Genomic DNA, 24,794 nt, shown 5'->3' with positions numbered 1-24,794 from the left:
CTTTACTATTTTGTGCAAATTTTGACTTGAAGTCACTGATATCAGATGGTATAATGCATTTTCAAGGCAGTATAATGATGCATGGGATGCAAATTTTGACAAAGGAACATGCAGAAAATGCACATACAGTGGCGTATTATCAATATACGAAACTTGTGTAAATATGAAAGTAGCATTTCAGAGAAAAAACTGAATTATGAAGGCAAATACTAGTTAAGAAGGGTCAATGATGATGAATCATATCTGCAATGGTGAATACCTCAGCGCAGTCCTTGTCTGGTACACTGTATAACTGCTGATGTTACTCAGTTAAACATATTGTGATAAGTTCGGACATTCTAGTGCCAGCCATGTAAATATATTATTAATATCTTGAAAAATTGAAAAAATCAGTGAGGAATTGAAAATTGTGCCTTCAAGACTTTGAATAGTGAATTTGAAATCATTTTGTTCACAAGAGGTCATACAGACTGGACCTCTGCATTTGTTCAAGTTTAAAATCCATACTAAAAATCAGTGTCACATGACCATTTAGAATACATAGTTTATGTCAACAACCAGGAAAAATATACAAATAAACAATTTTTTTTAACAAAGAGTACATTTACTGTAAGGTGTGGCAAGGTATTTAAGTTAATGTCATTATGTATATGTCATTGCATCATAAATAGTTATTTATTGTATAAGATAGACAGAAGTTGACCAGGAAAATATGACAGAACCAGGAAAATTTGGAATCACCTTCAAAGAAGCATATTGTTCCAGCTAGACTGGTAAATATATCTTACCTTTCAGAAAATGAAAATTTAATTAAAATTCCTACATTCTGTTCCTTATAGTGGGCAGTGTACCATGAAAAAATGAAGTTGAAGAGAAAGAAAAGAAAATACATTTATTTTCTTATTAAAATGACTGGGGTAAAAATATATACAATGTTAAAAACCCATTAAATTCTAAATAACAACAGATAGATTTTGCATAGAAATGCTAATACTATTATCACATGTAAAACAAGTAATGTTAACACATAAAACAATAGATAATATTTGCATCCACTTGAGTTACAGCATTCGGTCAATAATATGTTATGAAGGATCAATTACAGTTTTCAAGACTTATCAATAATCAACAAATACATAAACCCAAAGGAAACCGACTCTTTGAGGGAATTTATGCTTTGATAAAAATTATGGGTTTGGTGTTTTGCAATACAGCAACACAGGTCACTTAGTGCTGAAGCAATTTGAGTAAAGTGCCTTGCCCAAAGACATGTTGTGGTAGCCAACTTGGGCTGATGTGACGGTAGGATTTGAGCCTTCACTCTCTCAGACTCAAGCCTGGCATTCTTAGAATTAATGTACTGTGGCTTCTAACTTTAACACAAAAGTGTCAAGTCTGATGGAACAGTCTACAATGTAAACATGAAGTCCCACTGAACAAAATTTATGTTGTCTTTCCAAAAATGGACTGTTACATTGATATGAGTCTATCTGAAATATGGAGAACACTTACTTTACATGAGAAAGTTTAATTAAAATTTTAAATCTATAAAGATAAAGTGTTTATACGGTTTGAAAGTCACAGAGACAACTCTGAGCATACTGAAATGTAACTAGCAGTTGACAAATAAATAAAGATGCTAATGCTCAGTGGAAGTCCAAGTGGAATAGCTATTTAATGAACAGTGGAAGTCTGCATGGAATAGATTTTAATTTAATGGTCAGTGGAAGTCTAAGTGGAATAGATATTTAATGCTCAGTGAAGTCCGAGTTAAATATATATTAATTTAATGCTCAGTGGAAGTCCGAGTGAAATAGATATTAATTTAATGGTCAGTGGAAGTCTGAGTGAAATGGATATTAATTTAATGGTCAGTGGAAGTCTGAGTGGAATGGATATTAATATTAATTTAATGCTCAGTGCAAGTCCAAGTGGAATAGATATTTAATGCTCAGTGGCAGTCCGAGTGAAATATTAATTTAATGCTCAGTGCAATTCAAGTGGAATAGATTTTAACTTAATGCTCAGTACAAGTCTGAGTGAATAGATATTATTTTAATGCTCAGTGGAAGTCTGAGTGGAATATATATTAATTTAATGCTTAGTGGAAGTCCAAGTGGAATAGGTATTAATTTAATGCTCAGTGGAAGTCCAAGTGGAATAGATATTAATTTAGTGCTCATTGGAAGTCCAAGTGAAGTGGATATTAATTTAATGCTTAGTGGAAGTCCAAGTGGAATAAATATTAATTTAATACTCATTGGAAGTCCAAGTGGAATAAATATTAATTTAATACTCATTGGAAGTCCAAGTGGAATAAATATTAATTTAATACTCAATGGAAGTTGGAGTGGAATAGATATTAATTTAATTCTCTGTGCAAATCCGAGTGGAAAAGATAATGATTTAATGCTCAGTGGAAGTTTGGGTGGAATATATATATTAATTCAATATTCAGTGTAAGTCTGAGTGGATTTAATTCTTTCTGCAACTCTGAGTGGAATAGATATTAATTCAAATAAGATAATAACAGTTAAAATTAATTTGAAAATTTCTATTTTAATTTTAATTTTGAGGACAACTATGCATTTTTTATACAAATAAGGCAAAATTGTGAACATAAATGTAATGTAATTTTTTGGAAAGAATATTTAAACAAATAAATTATCACTCAAGGACCTCACATATGGGACTTTAATACTGTAATCTTTGCTTGGATTCTTAACTTCATTTTTCTGTGTGTGTATATATATATATTCGAGAGAGAGTGAGAGACAGAGACAGAGGGAGAGCAAGAAAAGGAGGATACAAATCATATGGTGAATAAGGCTTTTCAAGTGCACTGGGGATCATGCATGTCATGGATTGATTAATATGAATGCAATAAACTGACAACAAACAGTGCAAATCTAGTTTCTCACTAGCGTGAGTGCTTTCAACACTAACATATTCTTTGAGTCATTGTCAAAGGCAAACACAAAACAGCCAAGACAATCCATAAACACCAAAAAGCATTGAAACAAAAAGCATTTTCAAGCATTGATTCCAGTGCAAATGGTTCCGTAAACTTTTGTGATTTCAACATGTTTGGTGTTTATTGTTTGTCCCATCTCTGTTTTGTATTTGCCTTTCAAACTGACTCATTTACAGTCCAAGGCTATCAGGCTAGTGAGTAACTAGTTTTGTACTGTTCGCTGTCAGTTTATTGTATATATATATATCCTAAAATGATAATAAAACATATATAAAAGGCATACAGCATAGTCGAAATGGGAAATAGTGGGAGAGTTATAATTTATTTCAGTAAGGAACTAAGCCATTGCCACAAGTTTTGGCACCCATCACCTAGACACCTTTTTCCAGCATCTATCCGCTAGACACCTTTTACCAGCATCTATCACTTAGACACCTTTTACCAGCATCTATAAGCTACACACCTGTTACCAGCATCTATCAGCTAGATCCATTTTACCAGCATCTATCACCGAGATACCTTTTACCAGCATCTATCACTTTGACTCATTTTTTCCAGCATTTATCACCTAGACACATTTTCCTAGCATATATTGCCTAGACACATTTTACCAGCATCTATCACCTTGACACATTTTACCAGCATCTATCACCTGGACACGTTTTTCCAGCATCTATCAGCTAGACACCTTTTTACAGCACTTTTAACCATTCTTTACTGTGGTATCCCATATTACAGACTCAACAAAGCAGGATGCAGGAGCTCCAAAATGCAAGTAAGCTCATGTAATGCTGTTTATTTTTGTCAAGTAAATTATCACAAAATAAAGCATGCATTTCATATGAAATGATTAATTAATGACACAACCATATCTTAAACAAATACATACAACTAATAAAATAAACCCTGAAGTTACAGGATGAAGCATTTCTTTCACTGGAATATATTAAAAATGACACAATGATATTGCAATCAACATACTGAGATAAACTGCATGGTAAAAATAGGTGTAACACATAATGGTAGAAACACAGCATACTAGGATAAATTACACAGTAGAAATATTTTTAACACATAATAGTAGAAACACAACATACTGAGATAAATTACACAGAAGAAATATTTTAACACACAATGGTAGAAATACAACATACTGGGATCAATTACACTGTAGAAATAGATGTAACACACAATGGTAGAAATACAACATATTGGGATAAATTACACTGTAGAAATAGATGTAACACACAATGGTAGAAATACAGCATACTGGGATAAATTACACTGTAGAAATAGATGTAACACAATGGAAGAAATACAAAATACTGGGATAAATTACACTGTAGAAATAGATGTAACAGTGGTAGAAATACAACATTTCTATATTGTACTGATCATGCATAGATATCATATTTAAAAGGGAAGCTAAAAATATGTACTATTTAAGCAACCTTTTGGTGACATTAAATTTATGTTTATAATCAGCATTTGTGATTTAAATAATTATACAATTTTAAGCACTAAGGATGTTCAAATACTGCAGACAAAAAATAAAATCTATAAAAAACTGACGTAAAATATGTTATTTTTCTGTTCAAGGTGAAAGAATGCCTCATATTGTATATTCAAGGGATATCTGATTTATAGCAGATATACTATATTCATTTTATTGATCATTAGGTAAAATACTTAATGAACGTTTGCAAACATAAGTAATGCTAGATGTGAAATTATTACTACTGATTCAGTTTTTAAATAGTCTATATTTTATGAAAAAGTCATTTCAAAAGCTCATGATAACTTTACTTTACAACTTGGATGTCAAATATGGAGGATTTCGTGTAAAGTGAATTTTGTAATCTGTATTACTTATAATTCATGAGAAATTAGCATGAACCTTGCTGAACTAGATGTAGGCATTACCTCCCCTTGATATGTATGCAGAATAGATACATATGTGGAAAGATGAGCTCTTTTAAATAGGAACAACCGAGTTTGATATTAGTTATAGATTATCACTAAAAAGAGTAATTTTGTGGAAAACCGAATAAATTGAAATGAACAATGCTAATGTTTACAGCTACCTACACAGCATTAATAAAAAGAATGAAATAAAGAAAGTTAAGCATTGGTGGGATGAATTACAGCAATACTGGGCAGTGCATTAACACACTCTCTGTAATTACTTGACGTGCTTCTTACTATTTAGTTACTAACAAAAAAAAAAAATACACCAGATAGCCTATTTAGTCTTTCAAGATAAACTGCTGTGAAATGAGATGGTAAACGGATACCAAACAATTTAAAACATCACTCCTCAACAGGAAATTGTTTCAATATCCTTTCACCATGGTCATTTTGTATTTGCCATTAGTATATCTGCTAATTAATAAAGCAAAGAGTTGAAGATTAACTAATTTTAAATTCATTCAGTTGGTAATTTTGGACTAGGTCATTTTATATTAACTCTAGCCCTAAATTTCAAAACTCATGCAGCATGGTTTTGAATACATTACACCATAAAAGAAGACTTTTCATTCATTGCTATTGTTCTGCCAAATTCTTGAAAAATATAGAAATATAGATAGATGAGGGGTACTTAAAAAGGTCTGAACATTTTTGTGCTGGACAAAACAAAATTCTTTATTATTGAACAGTAGGTCATTGCTGCCCATTAAAGTACTCCTTGAAACACTTTGTCAGACTGATTATCCAATTAATAAATGCCATTTCATATTCATTTATGGCATGTTGTTCATACACTTCAACACTGTACCTCCAGTCTCAGAGAGTGTCAAGATAGAAGAGGAAAGCTGTATACAGTAACACAAATTCATGTCCAATCTCTTAAGAAAGTAAAACAGAAATTATATATATATATATATATATATATATATATATATATATATATATATATATATATATATATATATGTTTATCCCCAATGTGACATCAATGGGAACTTCAATATCAATTGGGTTTTGTTTAAAAATAGCTACCCTCATCATCTGATGCTTTATACAAAAAAATGGTTTATGTCCAAACTTGATGGGATTATTTTCTTACTGGATGGATTTATTTTCAAGAAGCTGCTGGAATTTCTGAGTTCTGCATTTGGAGATCAGCAACACCTTTAACAGGTCTGTGAGATTCAACTTTGGCAGCTATATTCTTAAACCTAAAAAAAATAAAAATAATGATATTACTACTACTGATAATAATAATAATAATAATAATAATAATGATAATAATAATAATTATAGCAACTGCAATGGCAAAGATAAACATGCAGATAATAATTCAAACCCTCTTTCATTAATAAAAGGAAAGGAAATGGAAACAACATCAAGAAATTTGCAAGTTTAAAAAATAATCACATAGTGTTAGATTTTACTGGAAAAAATATTTTCTCAATACACTGCAAATAGTAATACAATGGTGAAATAGCTATCAATAGAAAATGATGGTAAACAGTAAAAGGTCATAACACTGTAACAAATAAACAACAATTAAAGATGTCTTGTCAGGTGAAATTTGTGTTTTAATTTTTTAGTTCTGTTTCAATGTAAACATTATAATTCATTCAAAAGAGTCAATTAACAGGGAGATAGAGCGAGTATTTGTGTAAGAACCTAATCAAATGCAGGCTGTGTTTTCATCTACAACTTGCGGAAGTGTTTCTTGCATGTAACTATCAATTAAAATTGACCTACAGCATTTCATCTCATTAATTATGATTATCGTATCAGATCAAATAAAGGAGGTAGTAAAATAAAAAGATCAAAGCCATGCAATTTCTACCTGACTAAAATCTTGTGGCCAGCAGTGTGTGTCAAAATCAACTCATTTCATTTGATCAATCATTGTTTTAATATTATGTAATTAACATCATTAATGAATATATATATATACACACACACAAACATCAAGCTCTGAGATATGGGCACAGGAGTAATTTGCATTTATCCCTTCAACTTCTGAGATATGCACCCATGAGGGAAATGCAGTTATCCCATCAAGCTCTGAGATACACACCTATGAGTCATTTGCATTTATCTCTTCAAGTTCTGAGATAGACACCCATGAGTCATTTGCATTTACCCCTTCAAGTTCTGAGATACATACCCATAAGGGATATGCAGTTATTCCTTCAAACTCTGAAATATACACTCATGAGTCATTTGCATTTATCCCTTCAGCTTCTGAGATAAACACCCATGAGGGATATGCAGTTATCCCTTCAAGTTCTGAGATTCACACAGATGAAAGATATGCAGAGGTGCATCAAAAACTGCTAATACCTTTGTGTTCAGATTCAGTTTTTTTAACATGGTCTTTGAAGCCACTAAATTCATGTATGGAAATAGTTTAAACTATTTAACTTTTTTGCAGTTCAACTAAGTCAGTCTGCCTATCTAACTAGCCAATTATCCAGTGATAGAAGAGTAAAAAAAAATTAACATTTATTTCTAAAAATTAATGTCTAATTTTTATTTTCAAAAAAGGCTTATTTAATTTTGAATGAATAATAACACTAAAATTTATCAAATTTAACGCAGAAAGCAGTGATGTAATACACAGGGTGTTCAGCAGTTCACATGAAAAGTGGAATGATACCTCTAGGAATATTGTTTTCAATCACCTTTTCAGGATCACTCATCCTGCAATTAATTCACAAAGAAAAATGAACAACTCTGTCCTAAAAAGCTATTTCTTCACAATTATTCTCAACATGATTGTAAAATAAGTATTCAACAATGTAACCTTTTCTACTTTTGCCTCTTTGAAAATCTCCAGCCCTTTCAACATTTGTCAAAGGTCCCTTAGTAGCTTGCTTCCTTGCTTATATCATAGTCTATGTCCCTGGACCTTGCTGTGTGCAACTTCTTGAGGATAAGGCATACTCACCTGCAAGTTGCATCCATCTGCAAACTGCACAGACCCAGATGTGCCACTGCATAATGATTTTGTTTTTATGTCCTTGGGTAGATAACAGAAAACAACACACACAGAAGGTTTTATTGTGAATTTAAATTTACCTTGTCAATTTGAACATTTCTTTCTCTTCTGGTTTCTTTAAAAGATTTTCTCGCATCTTTTGACTTTCATTTGTTTTCACATCCACATGAGGTTTGGAGTCTGACTTTTGCCTGGAGTACAAATCATAATAAAAACATAATAACTGTTGAGGCCATATTTTACAACTGAGAAAAGATTCAAAGATAAAACTGAATCTGGAAACTGTACACAATGTATGTGTTCAAAATACAATATTAGCAAATCAAAGACCTAATTAAATCTGGAAACTGTACACAATGTATGTGTTCAAAATACAATATTAGCAAATCAAAGACCTAATTAAATCTGGAAACTGTACACAATGTATGTGTTCAAAATACAATATCAGCAAATCAAAGACATAATTAAATCTGGAAACTGTACACAATGTAGGTGTTCAAAATACAATATTAGCAAATCAAAGACAATTAAATCTGGAAACTGTACACAATGTATGTGTTCAAAACACAATATTAGCAAATCAAAGACATAATTAAATCTGGAAACTGTACACAATGTGTGTGTTCAAAATATAATATTACCAATCATCACCTTCTTTGCCATGGAGGATTAACTGACATACAGTATATATACTATGATAAATGGGATAATTGTATAATATATATTGAATGCACTGAGTCAAATATAATGCAAGATAATGGCATTCAATATTGTTTATGTCAGCATATACAAATATCTTTAATGTTCGTCTTATTCACATTTTTGTGTTAAACTGCTTCATTTAAAATTACACAATTTCAAAACTTTATAAAAAATTCTTAATTATCAAATACACTGTTTTTTTAGATTTAAAATTTAACTATGTGGCCAAAAGCATCAGGTGAATGCATTAAGTTACTGCATATGCTTTTGTTATGTGAAATTCTATTGGTACAGGGTAACAACAGACATGTAAACAGACATATAATAATAATAATAATAATAATAATAATGAGGACTTTGTATAGCGCCTAATCTTTAGAAGCTCTAAGCGCTTTACAACATTAGACAACACCTATAAGATAAAAAACATATAATGATATGATTACCGAAACAAACACCATGAAATTAGAAAACATTAAAAAAAAAGACATGCTGAGAATATTTAAGGTAGGAAACATTATTAGGTCTTTAAGTTTGTTCTTGCAGTCGAAATAAGTGAGTTTTGAGAGCACTCTTGAATGTGATCACTGTGTCTTTGTGTCTAAGTTCAGTGGGCAATTCATTCCACATTGCTGAACCCTGGTATGCAAAAGAATGCTGTCCATATGACTTTATTTTTATAGTGGGAATAATGAGTATACGATTGTCAGAAGAGAAGCGTAAGTATCTTGCTGGTGTGTACACATGGGTGATGTCGTATAGGTATGTTGGACTAGAGTCCAACAGTGAAACGTTGCATAGAGAACAAATTTTGTGTTTGATTCTAGATCGAATGGATAGCCAGTGTAGGGTACAGAGCAGTGGGGATGTGTGCTCTGATCGTGGTACTCTAAGTATGATCCAAGCAGCTGTGTTTTGAACTTTTTGAAGTTTCTGGAGCAGATATCGAGATGAACCAGACAGAATTGAGTTACAATAGTCCAGTCTTGAAAGTACTAACGAACACACAAGTGTTTTAGTGGCATCAACTGAAAGATATTTGCAAACTGAGCTGATGCATCTCAGCTCAAGATATGCAGCCTTGCATATGTTCGTGACATGTTGGTGCAATGTGAGAGTACTGTCCAGAGTATCATGTAGGGTTCGTACTGATTGTGTGAATTTAATATTGGTGTTGCTGACATTTATTGTTTGAGGTAAAGGATGTGAATGAAAAAGTCTTTTGTGTTGTGATCAGAATGGTCGCAGTTTTATCATCATTCATCTGCAGCTTGTTACATGTCATCCATGATTTCACATCAAAAATGCACCTCTCTACACCTTGGATGGTAGCATCAACTTCAGTTGGGTGGCTAGATTTGTATATTTGGGTGTCATCAGCGTACAATTGGTGAGACACTAGATGATGATCTATGACACTTGAGAACGACCGAGTGTACAGCATGAAGAGAACAGGTCCCAGAGAACAGGTCCAAGAACAGACCCCTGTGGAACACCACAATATAGATCAACTGGGCTGGAGTGTATTCCGTTTGCAGATACAATTTGTGTCCTGTTGACCAAGTAGGACTTGAACCACAGTAAGGCTGTATCATGAATGTCAAATACATGCTGAAGATGATGAAGTAATATATCATGGTCTATTGTGTCATATACATATACACGATGCATCTGATGTAAAATTCTATTGGTACAGGGTAACAATAGACATGTAAGCAGACATATACATGATGCATCTGATGTAAAATTCTATTGGTACAGGGTAACAATAGACATGTAAGCAGACATATACATGATGCATCTGATGTAAAATTCTATTGGTACAGGGTAACAACAGACATGTGTAGCCAGACTACATGATGCATCTGATGTAGATTTCTATTGGTACAGGGTAACAATAGACATGTGTAGGCAGACTACATGATGCATCTGATGTAGATTTCTATTGGTACAGGGTAACAATAGACATGTGTAGGCAGACTACATGATGCATCTGATGTAAAATTCTATTGGTACAGGGTAACAACAGACATGTGAAGGCAGACTACATGATGCATCTGATGTAAAATTCTATTGGTACAGGGTAACAACAGACATGTGTAGGCAGACTACATGATGCATCTGATGTCAAATTCTATTGGTACAGGGTAACAACAGACATGTGTAGGCAGACTACATGATGCATCTGATGTAAAATTCTATTGGTACAGGGTAACAATAGACATGTGTAGGCAGACTACATGATGCAACTGATGTAAAATTCTATTGGTACAGGGTAACAACAGACATGTGTAGGCAGACTATATGATGCATCTGATGTAAAATTCTATTGGTACAGGGTAACAATAGACATGTGAAGGCAGACTACATGATGCATCTGATGTAAAATTCTATTGGTACAGGGTAACAACAGACATGTGTAGGCAGACTACATGATGCATCTGATGTAAAATTCTATTGGTACAGGGTAACAATAGACATGTGAAGGCAGACTACATGATGCGTCTGATGTAAAATTCTATTGGTACAGGGTAACAACATACATGTGTAGGCAGACTACATGATGCATCTGATGTAAAATTCTATTGGTACAGGGTAACAATAGACATGTAAGCAGACATATACATGATGCATCCGATGTAAAATTCTATTGGTACAGGGTAACAACAGACATGTGTAGGCAGACTACATGATGCATCTGATGTAAAATTCTATTGGTACAGGGTAACAACAGACATGTGTAGGCAGACTACATGATGCATCTGATGTAAAATTCTATTGGTACAGGGTAACAATAGACATGTGTAGGCAGACTACATGATGCATCTGATGTAAAATTCTATTGGTACAGGGTAACAACAGACATGTGTAGGCAGACTACATGATGCATCTGATGTAAAATTCTATTGGTACAGGGTAACAATAGACATGTGTAGGCAGACTACATGATGCATCTGATGTTGATTTCTATTGGTACAGGGTAACAACAGACATGTGAAGGCAGACATTTACATGAGATGTCTGATGTAGCAGCAACACTCTTGCTGATATTAGTGCCTTCATCTCTCACTGTTATAGGTACATCTAGCAAAGGTTAAGTGTTCTCATTAAATGATTTACTTTATATGTCAAATCCCATATCTTTAAATTTATATATATGTTCTCGTTAAATGATTTACTGGGTATGTCGAATCCCATTTCTTCTTTAAATTTATTTATAATTTAACTCATCTGAAGCTGGGAATTTTCAGCAGACAAGGACAATAAGAGAATGCAGTACATTAAGCCTCAGTAAGTATTTTGAGTATTGCTGAGTATCTGATTATTTTGAGTAATGTTGGGTATCTAAGCAAGTCATTTGAGTTATGCTGAGTATCTGAGTATTTTGAGCAATACTGGAGATTTAAGTGAGTATTTTTTAGTAAAGTAGGGTATCTAAGCAAGATTTTGAGTAATTTTGGGTATCTGAGTTTTTTTTAATGATGTTGAGTACCAAAGTGAGTATTTTGAGTAATGTTGAGTCTCTAAATGAGTATCTTGAGTAATATTGCATATCCAAGTCAGCTTTTTGAGTATGTTGAATATCTAAGTGAACATTTTGAGTATCTTGAGTATCTATGTATTTTGACTAATGTTACGTATCTAAGTGATTGATATTCCAGTTATCAATATTTTACAATATGTTTGTGCATGTATGCATGTCTGTGTGTTACTGTGAATAAATATCCTTTGTTTTCTAAGCAATAATCATTATCAGGTGCCCTGAGAATACCACAAACTCATGATTACAGTTGTTGGAAAATAGATAAAATATATCCATCCACACCTACTAAAACTAAGTATATTCTTTCCATGAGAAAAATAATAAAATAAGCTGGAAAACTGTAGTCAAAGCACTGTGATAGAAACTTCAATTTTCTTTTTATTAAAGCACCCCTGACAAGATGAGATAAGACATCTTACAGAAATGAAATTTACAGTGTAGATAAAGCATAGTCCAAGATATGGAGGGTGTAATAAATAAACACCTGGAAGTGTAGATGAAGACTAGTCCAAAATATGGAGGGTGTAATAAATAAACACATGGAAGTGTAGATGAAGACTAGTCCAAAATATGGAGGGTGTAATAAATAAACACATGGAAGCGTAGATGAAGCCTAGTCTAAGATATGGAGGGTGTAATAAATAAACACCTGGAAGTGTAGATGAAGCCTAGTCTAAGATATGGAGGGTGTAATAAATAAACACATGGAAGCATAGATGAAGCCTAGTCTAAGATATGGAGGGTGTAATAAATAAACACATGGAAGTGTAGATGAAGCCTAGTCTAAGATATGGAGGGTGTAATAAATAAACACATGGAAGCATAGATGAAGCCTAGTCTAAGATATGGAGGGTGTAATAAATAAACACATGGAAGTGTAGATGAAGCATAGTCCAAGATATGGAGGGTGTAATAAATAAACACATGGAAGTGTAGATGAAGACTAGTCCAATATATGGAGGGTGTAATAAATAAACACATGGAAGTGTAGATGAAGCCTAGTCCAAGATATGGAGGGTGTAATAAATAAACACATTGAAGTGTAGATGAAGCCTAGTCCAAGATATGGAGGGTGTAATAAATAAACACATGGAAGCATAGATGAAGCCTAGTCTAAGATATGGAGGGTGTAATAAATAAACACATGGAAGTGTAGATGAAGCATAGTCCAAGATATGGAGGGTGTAATAAATAAACACATGGAAGTGTAGATGAAGACTAGTCCAATATATGGAGGGTGTAATAAATAAACACATGGAAGTGTAGATGAAGCTTAGTCCAAGATATGGAGGGTGTAATAAATAAACACATGGAAGTGTAGATGAAGCCTAGTCCAAGATATGGAGGGTGTAATAAATAAACACATGGAAGTGTAGATGAAGCATAGTCCAAGATATGGAGGGTGTAATAAAAAAACACATGGAAGTGTAGACAAAGAATAGTCCAAGATATGGAGGGTGTAATAAATAAATACATGGAAGTGTAGATGAAGCCTAGTCCAAGATATGGAGGGTGTAATAAATAAACACATGGAAGTGTAGATGAAATAGAGTCAAAATAATGAGAGTGTTTTAAACAAATAAATAAATGGAGGATCAAACATTTATTCAAACCTAAGTGCATGTCCCCTCCCAATTTTGTTCTATGTATGCCATACATTTGGGTGAGGTATGTAGGCCATAAATTTGGGTTATGTATGTATGTCATCAATTTGGGTGATGTATGTATGCTGTCAATGTATGCCATCAATTTGGGTCATGTATGTATGCCATCAATTTGGGTCATGTATGTATGCCATCAATTTGGATCATGTGTGTATGACATCAGTTTGGGTCATGTATGAATGCAATCAATTTGGGTCATGTATGAATGACATCAAAAATTGGGTCATGTATGAATGACATCAATTTGGGTCATGCATGTATGCCATCAATTTGGGTCATGTATGTATGCCATCAACCATCAATTTGGGTCATGTATGTATGCACTCAACTTGGGTCATGTATGTATGCCCTCAATTTGGGTCATGTATGTATGCCATCAATTTGGGCCATGTATGTATGCCATCAATTTGGGTCATATATGTATGCCATCAATTTGGGTCATGTATGCATGCCATCAACCATCAATTTGGGTGATATATGTATGCCATCAATTTGGGTCATGTATGTGTGGCATCAATTTGGGTCATGTACATATGCCATCAATTTGGGTCATGTATTATACAAACCTAGAAAATGTATAAATCAAAAGTTCAGATTATGCCTGCACAGGCTTGACAAAGTTTTAACTGATCATTTGATGTTTATCAAACTTTGGATCGAATTGAAAATTAACAAAGAACAATTCAGTTTGACCTTTGCTATGGTACAGTATTTTTGAAGTCTCAAATTCAAGATGTGGGCCTTACAATTACAAACTTTCTGACTGCGGTAAAGGAAAACTTGCTGATAAGAACAAGCACCATGCCCATTCTCATCCCTACCAACAACTGTAAAGGAAGTAAATCAACATGGCTGGTTGCCAAGGATGGAGCTATATGTAGTTTGATAAGGGAACCAAATGAGCTACTTTCCAAGTCTACAAGATGTTTCTTTTTAAACAAGTTATTTTCATTCAAACTACAGGAATTTTCTTCTTACAAAATATTTTTATTTATACTTTCTCACACTGTCATCCCTAAGAGTGACACATTTCATGACTATGACACTGAAGATCAAAATGGAAAACTCTTTATATAAGTAAATAATACCTAGTCTTTGCATGTGGCACTGACTTGTTACCATAGGTACTGCCATACTCCGTCTTGCCTGGCATTTTTTCCTTGGGTTCTGTAGCCATAGTGGTGACTTTTTCCCTAACTTTGTCTTGCTTTTTCTGCCAGTCTTGAACTTGTTCATGCCACTCCTTGTCATAGGCATATGCCATAAGTTTGCTCATCTCAGGCCTCTCTTTATCACTGCTTGGCCTTGAAATGGAAAAATAATAATAATAATAACAACAACAACATATTACAATTTACATGCCCACTCAATCAAGTCAAAAGATAATTTTATCAAGTCCACTTTGGATCATTATATATAGATACTCAACAATATGTTTAATTTGACAGTATACATAAAATAAAAAAAAAATAAACAGCTTATGAGAAGACATAAATCCCTGTAAAAAATAAACAGTTAGTGACAATATACTTATAAATCCCTTCAATAACTAAACAGCTAGTGACAAGATACAATATTTGTAACATGGCCTTAAAAATTGAAAAGAAATTAACCTTAAAAATATGGACAAAGTAACTGAAATATTGCAAAAATGATAACAATTATATATAATAATTTTTCACACTTGGAAATTTGTAGAAAGCAGACATTTTATAGAGTTTTCTACAGGGAGTCTATAATAAACTGTATAATCCATCATATAGTTTTCTACAGGGAGTCTATAATAAACTGTATAATCCATCATATAGTTTTCCACTGAGAGTCTGTAACTATCTGTATAATCCATCATACAGAGTTTCTGAGAGTCTATAACTATCTGTACAATCCATCATATAGAGTTTCTGAGAGTCTATAACTATCAGTATAATCCATCATACAGATTTTCTGTGTCTATAACTATCTGTACAATCCATCATACAGTTTCTGAGAGTCTATAGTACGATCCATCATAAAGTGTTTCTGAGAGTCTATAACTATCTGTATAATCCATCATACAGAGTTTCTGAGTCTATAGCTATCTGTATAATCCATCATATAGAGTTTATGAGTCTATATCTATCTGTATAATCCATCATACAGTGTTTCTGAGAGTCTATAACTATCTGTACAATCCATCATATAGAGCTTCTGAGAGTCTATAATTATCTGTACAATCCATCATACAGAGTCTTTGAGAGTCTATAACTGTCTGTATAATCCATCATACAGAGTTTCTGAGAGTCTATATCTGTACAATCCATCATCTAGAGTTTCTGAGAGTCTATAACTATCTGTACAATCCATCATACAGAGTTTCTGAGAGTCTATAACTATCAGCATAATCCATCATATAGAGTTTCTAAGAGTCATTAACTATCTGTACAATCCATCATACAGAGTTTCTGAGAGTCTATAACTATCAGTATAATCCATCATACAGAGTTTCTGAGAGTCTATAACTATCTGTACAATCCATCATAAAGAGTTTCTGTGTGTCTATGACTATCTGTACAATCCATCATACAGTTTCTGTGTCTATAACTATCTGTACAATCCATCATACAGAATTTCTGAGAGCCTATAACTATCAGTATAATCCATCATATAGAGTTTCTGAGAGTCTATAACTATCTGTACAATCTATCATACAGAGTTTCTGTGTGTCTATAACTATCTGTACAATCCATCATAAAGAGTTTCTGAGAGTCTGTAACTATCTGTATAATCCATCATACAGAGTTTCTGTGTCTATAACTATCTGTACAATCCATCATACAGAGTTTCTGAGAGTCTATAACTATCTGTACAATCCATCATACAGAGTTTCTGAGAGTCTATAACTATCTGTACAATCCATCATACAGAGTTTCTGAGTGTCTATAACTATCAGTATAATCCATCATACAGATTTTCTGAGAGTCTATAACTATCTGTATAATCCATCATACAGATTTTCTGAGAGTCTATAACTATCAGTATAATCCATCATACAGAGTTTCTGAGTGTCTATAACTATCAGTATAATCCATCATACAGATTTTCTGAGAGTCTATAACTATCTGTACAATCCATCGGAGTTTCTGAGAGTATAACTATCTGTACAATCCATCATAAAGAGTTTCTGTGTGTCTATAACTAGCTGTACAATCCATCATACAGAATTTCTGAGAGCCTATAACTATCAGTATAATCCATCATATAGAGTTTCTGAGAGTCATTAACTATCTGTACAATCCTTCATACTGAGTTTCTGAGAGTCTATAACTATCAGGATAATCCATCATACAGAGTTTCTGAGAGTATAACTATCTGTACAATCCATCAGAGTTTCTGAGAGTATAACTATCTGTACAATCCATCATAAAGAGTTTATGTGTGTCTATAAGTATCTGTACAATCCATCATACAGAATTTCTGAGAGCCTACAACTATCAGTATAATCCATCATATAGAGTTTCTGAGAGTCTATAACTATCTGTATAATCCATCATACAGAGTTTCTGAGAGTCTATAACTATCTGTACAATCCATCATACAGAGTTTCTGAGAGTCTATAACTATCTGTACAATCCATCATAAAGAGTTTCTGAGAGTATAACTATCTGTATAATCCATCATACAGAATTTCTGAGAGCCTACAACTATCAGTATAATCCATCATATAGAGTTTCTGAGAGTCTATAACTATCTGTACAATCCATCATACAGAGTTTCTGAGAGTCTATAACTATCAGTATAATCCATCATATAGAGTTTCTGAGAGTCTATAACTATCTGTACAATCCATCATACAGAGTTTCTGAGAGTCTATAACTATCAGTATAATCCATCATACAGAGTTTCTGTGTGTCTATAACTATCTGTACAATCCATCATATAGAGTTTCTGAGAGTCTATAACTATCTGTACAATCCATCATACAGAGTTTCTGAGAGTCTGTAACTATCTTTATAATCCACCATACAGAGTTTCTGTGTCTATAACTATCTGTACAATCCATCATACAGAGTTTCTGAGAGTCTATAGTACAGTCCATCATAAAGTGTTTCTGAGAGTCTATAACTATCTGTACAATCCATCATATAGAGTTTCTGAGAGTCTATAACTATCTGTACAATCCATCATACAGAATTTCTGAGAGTCTATAACTATCAGTATAATCCATCATATAGAGTTTCTGAGAGTCTATAACTATCTGTACAATCCATCATACAGAATTTCTGAGAGTCTATAACTATCAGTATAATCCATCATACAGAATTTCTGAGAGTCTATAACTATCTGTACAATCCATTAGAGTTTCTGAGAATATAACTATCTGTATAATCCAACATAAAGAGTTTATGTGTGTCTATAACTATCTGTACAATCCATCATACAGAGTTTCTGAGAGTTTATATCTGTATAATCCATCATACAGAGTTTCTGTGTGTCTATAACTATCTGTACAATCCATCATACAGAGTTTCTGAGAGTCTATAACTGTCTGTACAATCCATCATAGAGTTTCTGAGAGTCTATAATTATCTGTACAATCCATCATATAGAGTTTCTGAGAGTCTATAACTATCTGTACAATCCATCATACAGAGTTTCTGAGAGTCTAAAACTATCTGTATAATCCTTCATACAGAGTTTCTGAGAGTCTATAACTGTCTGTATAATCCATCATACCGAGTTTCTGAGAGTCTATAACTGTCTGTACAATCCATCATACAGAGTTTCTGAGTCTATAGCTATCTATATAATCCATCATATAGAGCTTATGAGTCTATATCTATCTGTATAATCCATCATACAGAGTTTCTGAGAGTCTATAACTATCTGTACAATCCATCATATAGAGTTTCTGAGAGTCTATAACTATCTGTACAATCCATCATACAGAGTTTCTGAGAGCCTATAACTATCTGTACATTCCATCATACAGTGTTTCTGAGAGTCTATAACTATCTGTACAATCCATCATAGTGTTTCTGAGAGCCTATAACTATCTGTACAATCCATCATAGTGTTTCTGAGAGTCTATAACTGTCTGTATAATCCATCATACTGAGTTTCTGAGAGTCTATATCTGTACAATCCATCATATAGAGTTTCTGAGAGTCTATAACTATCTGTACAATCCATCATAACGTGTTTCTGAGAGTCTATAACTATCTGTATAATCCATCATATAGAGTTTATGAGTCTATATCTATCTGTATAATCCATCATACAGTGTTTCTGAGAGTCTATAACTATCTGTACAATCCATCATACAGAGTTTTTGAGAGTCTATAACTGTCTGTATAATCCATCATACAGAGTTTCTGAGAGTCTATATCTGTACAATCCATCATATAGAGTTTCTGAGAGTCTATAACTATCTGTACAATCCATCATACAGAGTTTCTGAGAGTCTGTAACTATCTGTACAATCCATCATACAGAGTTTCTGAGAGTCTATAACTATCTGTTTAATCTATCATATAGAGTTTATGAGTCTATATCTATCTGTATAATCCATCATACAGTGTTTCTGTGTGTCTATAACTATCTGTACAATCCATCATACAGAGTTTCTGAGAGTCTATAACTGTCTGTATAATCCATCATACAGAGTTTCTGAGAGTCTATATCTGTACAATCCATCATATAGAGTTTCTGAGAGTCTATAACTATCTGTACAATCCATCATACAGAGTTTCTGAGAGTCTGTAACTATCTGTACAATCCATCATACAGAGTTTCTGAGAGTCTATAACTATCTGTTTAATCTATCATATAGAGTTTATGAGTCTATATCTATCTGTATAATCCATCATACAGTGTTTCTGTGTGTCTATAACTATCTGTACAATCCATCATACAGAGTTTCTGAGAGTCTATAACTGTCTGTATAATCCATCATACAGAGTTTCTGAGAGTCTATATCTGTACAATCCATCATACAGAGTTTCTGAGAGTCTATAACTATCTGTACAATCCATCATACAGAGTATCTGAGAGTCTATAACTATCAGTATAATCCATCATACAGAGTTTCTGAGAGTCTATAACTATCTGTTTAATCCATCATACAGAGTTTCTGAGTGTCTATAACTATCTGTTTAATCCATGATAAAGTGTTTATGAGTCTATAACTATCTGTATAATCCATCATACAGACTGTCTGAGAGTCTATAACTATCAGTATAATCCATCATACAGAGTTTCTGAGAGTCTATAACTATCTGTACAATCCCTCATATAGAGTTTTCTACTTCAAGTCCATATATAATAAACTATATAATACATATTAATTCAATCATGGATTTTTTTATCTTTAGGTTCCTCTACTACCATTCTACAAATTAAGGATGATATCAAATATGTTTATAAATCTGAGGTTTTAAGTTTTGCTTTAGTTTCATGCTTAAAGCTATTGATAATATTAAAGACAAAAGCATATTTCATGAGCTTCTATATCATGTTTGGAAAATTATATTTCTAGGTTTGGAGTAATATCAATAAAATTAAAGTCTGAAAAGTAAGCCTAATTTTTGTATTCAAATGCTCATTAAGGTAGCACTAGACAGTTCTTGGCTATGATCAGGGTCATGGGTATGACCTCTCACCTATAAAGCCATACAATATAAAAAATCCATAGCATTGAATGTGTAATTATTTTTGAACATTTCACAGAATGAAGAATTCAACCAATAAAGGGATATTTACACCAATCTTGATCATTCCATGCCTAACCCTTTAGAATCACACCCACCCCTCTGCAACACATACAATTCCATGAAATTCATTGTTTTTAACTCGTCTGAAACTCAAATGTACAAAAATGTATATATGTCAAATATATGGCAGTGACAATTTTACTCTCATGAAGATAAAATGGTTCAATTTGCTCTGAAATATCAGTACGATAATTTCTATATGGAAAAAAATGTGAAGCCTTTCACGTCCAAAGCTTGATCTCAAATGTTGCTAACACAATCGTGATTCTGGACAAGACTTATGCCCTTGTGCATGTATCATTAAATTATGTATTCTTAATACATTTTTATGCAAACAATATGAAATCATGCATTCTTAAAGTCATTGTGCTTACAACAAGATAGCATGCATTCTTAACGTCATTTTGCTTATAAAATGAAATCATGCATTCTTGAAGTTATTGTACTTATAACAGGAAAGTATGCATTCTTGATGCCATTGTGCTTGTAACATGAAATCATGCATTTTTTATGCTATTGCACTTATAACATGAAATCACGTATTTTTGATGCTATTGTGCTTATAACATGAAATCATGCATTCTTGAAGTCATTGTACTTATAACAGGAAAGTATGCATTCTTGATGCCATTGTGCTTATAACATGAAATCATGCATTTTTGATGCTATTGCACTTATAGCATGAAATCATGCATTTTTGATGCTACTGTGCTTATAACATGAAATCATGCATTCTTGAAGTCATTGTACTTATAACAGGAAAGTATGCATTCTTGATGCCATTGTGCTTATAACATGAAATCATGCATTTTTGATGCTATTGCACTTATAACATGAAATCATGCATTTTTGATGCCATTGCACTTATAACATGAAATCATGCATTTTTTGATGCTACTGCACTTATAACATGAAATCATGCATTTGTGATGCTATTGCTATTGCACTTATAACATGAAATTATGCATTCTTTATGCCATTGTGCTTAAAACACGAAATCATGTACTCTTGAATCCATTGTGCTTATAACATGAAATTATGCATTCTTCATGCCACTGTCCTTATTATATGAAATCATGCATTCTTGATGTCAATGTGCTTATAACATGAAATCATGCATTTTTGAAGTCATTGTGCTTATAACTTGAAATTATGCATTCTTGATGCCATTGTGCATCATAAATGAAATCAAGCATTATTGATGCTACTGTGCATGCAACATGAACTCATGCATTCTTAATGCCACTGTGCATGCAACATGAAATTATGCATTCTTGAAGCCATTGTGCATCATAAATGAAATCATGCATTACTGATGCTACTGTGCATGCAACATGAACTCATGGATTCTTGATGCCACTGTCCTAATAACATCAAATCATGCATTCTTGATGTCAAGGTGCTTAAAACATGAAATGATGCATTCTTGATGCAATTGTGCTTATAACATGAACTCATGCATTCTTGAAGTCATTGTTCTTATAACATGAAATCATGAATTCTTTTAGTCATTGTTCTTATAGCATGAAATCATGCATTCTTGATGCCACTGTGCATGCACAAAAAATCATGCAATCTTGATGCCATTGTTCATGCATCATGAAATCACGCTTTCTTCATTGTGCTAGCATCATGAAATCATGCATTCTTGATGCCACTGTGCATGCATCATGAACTCATGGATTATTGATGCCATAGTTCATGCATCATGAAATCATGCCTTCTTCCTGTCATTGTGCATGCATCATGAAATCATGCATTCTTTTTGCCACTGTGCATGCATCATGAACTCATGGATTATTGATGCCATTGTTCATGCATCATGAAATCATGCCTTCTTCCTGTCATTGTGCATGCATCATGAAATCATGCATTCTTTTTGCCACTGTGCATGCATCATGAACTCATGGATTATTGATGCCATAGTTCATGCATCATGAAATCATGCCTTCTTCCTGTCATTGTGCATGCATCATGAAATCATGCATTCTTTCTGCCACTGTGCATGCATCATGAACTCATGGATTATTGATGCCATTGTTCATGAATCATGAAATCATGCCTTCTTCCTGTAATTGTGCATGCATCATGAAACCATGCATTATTTATGTCATTGTGCATCCAACATGAAATCGTGCATTCTTGATGCCACAGAACTATCCTGCAAGAGAGAAACATGGAGATAAAGAATGGATGCCTAATCAATCAAAAACATACCCCATGGCCAATCACATAAAACTGTTTAGTTCCCTGGTTCAAATAAAAAATAAAAAATGTGGATATGACTGCATTCACAACATAGTGTATGGACAGACAGATGCACAGATTGATTGACAACTCTAAATTTGGTGCTAACTTATCAGTGTGGAGGGGATAAACAAACAATCCTGTAATCAGACAAATAAAGATTCAGTTACGAAAAATGAATATATGGGGCCAGAAATCACACGTTCTTGAAGACATTATTCTCATCAAAGACTACTGGTACTTAAACCAGCTGTGAAAGAAGTTAGGAAACTTGTAATTTAAAAAATCTGAATCTTACATTGGCAAATATTTCATATATTGCCTATTGGAGTCAAGCTTTGCATTTGCACTTGGAGGTTTAGATCTTTCCGGGGCTGGCTGGGGTTTGACCTTAAGGGGCCTTCCACTTCTGACGCCATATCCAACTCTTCGCACCTCTGGTAGTTTGACTGTTTTATCTGTTATCCCATTTCCTTCTCTTTCATAAGCTGATAATTGGTCATATGCATAGGGAGCTCGCTTTCTTTGGTGTTCAAGTTTCTTGTCATCTTCCGACGGTTTGTATGATTCATGAACCATGTATTCTGGAAGCATGAACTTCCATGGTCTGCAAACACATAATAGTTGTTATTTAATTACATTATTGAAACAAAAATATTATCCTGGCTATAAGCATTTTATAAATTTTAATTTCACTAATAAGATATTTCAGCTGGTCCTGTAAAGCCATTAGTTCTGACAGACAAGCTACAATTAGTCCTGTTTACCCATGCAATTAAGGAACCCCATAAAGATCATACATTGGTCACGTCACTGCTCATGCACTGAAAAAGCAGATATTGTGTCTCTTCCAAAAGACATAGGGCTGCACTCTAGTGCAAGCAAAAAATAGGTTTTGCTTAGAAGTGTGTTGGTTATCTGGAAAACTATATGGAAAACATATGCCTACCATAGACAACTACATGCATTTTATGTTCAGGTGGGGGCAATCAAAATATTAGAATATGAGACATACTTCCAGTGATGGAAGTAGCATAGTAGTATCCCAACACCCAGTCCACTGTACATGTTGCAAATGCAAACATTTTCACCTTACCGTTAGTTTCAAATATATCAAATTTCCTTAATATATTGAGTTTATTCAATGTTTTTAGTTGAATATGGATTTACTCACTCTCTTTCTTCTTTGTTTTGTGCTTCTTCCAAAGCATTATCTTCTAGGTAATACCAGGTATTTCTAGGGTAGGGAACTGCCTCTCTCTCAGGATTTCTTTCATTCTCTTTTATATGTAGCAAGTCTGAAATCCACAAACATTTTATAAATCACGGTCATATTGTATTAATACTCATCACATCATGAAGTCTGAAATCTACACTTTATAAATTGTATTCATACTGTATTCCTACTCATCATGTTAGGAAGTCTGTAATCCACATTTAATAAATTGAATTCATACTGTATTCACACTCATCATGTTAGGAAGTCTGTAATCCACATTTTATAAATTGTATTCATGCTGTATTCACACTCATCATGCTAGGAAGTCTGTAATCCGCAATTTATAAATTGAATTCACACTATATTCACACTCATCATGTTAGGAAGTCTGTAATCCACAATTTATAAATTGAATTCATACTGTATTCACACTCATCATGTTAGGAAGTCTGTAATCCACATTTTATAAATTGCATTCATACTGTATTCCTACTCATCATGTTAGGAAGTCTGTAATCCAAATTTTATAAATTGTATTCATGCTGTATTCACACTCATCATGCTAGGAAGTCTGTAATCCGCAATTTATAAATTGAATTCACACTATATTCACACTCATCATGTTAGGAAGTCTGTAATCCACAATTTATAAATTGTATTCATACTGTATTCACACTCATCATGTTAGGAAGTCTATAATCCACATTTTATAAATTGCATTCATACTGAATTCATA

The 24,794-nt window shown here is 33.2% G+C and overlaps 1 protein-coding gene across 2 annotated transcripts in view; it reads right to left on the bottom strand.

The window, feature by feature from the left end:
- Positions 1-878: 878 nt before the first annotated feature.
- Positions 879-24,794, bottom strand: part of LOC149790191 (uncharacterized protein C7orf57 homolog) — a 47,993-nt gene continuing 24,077 nt past the window's right edge. For both annotated transcript variants that reach the window (XM_089972185.1, XM_089972183.1), the window contains 5 exons: positions 24,014-24,137; positions 23,138-23,446; positions 14,932-15,147; positions 8,014-8,124; positions 879-6,152 (listed from right to left, as the gene is read on the bottom strand). In XM_089972185.1, coding sequence (XP_089828311.1) covers positions 6,056-6,152; positions 8,014-8,124; positions 14,932-15,147; positions 23,138-23,446; positions 24,014-24,137 — 857 coding nt within the window. In that variant the 3' untranslated portion in view covers positions 879-6,055. The remainder of the gene's footprint in view (positions 6,153-8,013; positions 8,125-14,931; positions 15,148-23,137; positions 23,447-24,013; positions 24,138-24,794) is intronic.

Source organism: Sinohyriopsis cumingii, chromosome 10 (genome assembly GCF_028554795.1).
Source record: "Sinohyriopsis cumingii isolate HCF-2022 chromosome 10, ASM2855479v2, whole genome shotgun sequence".
Lineage (NCBI taxonomy): Eukaryota > Metazoa > Mollusca > Bivalvia > Unionida > Unionidae > Sinohyriopsis > Sinohyriopsis cumingii.
The sequence above is the reverse complement of the archived record's forward strand: the minus strand, read 5'-3'. Positions and strand labels throughout refer to the sequence as shown.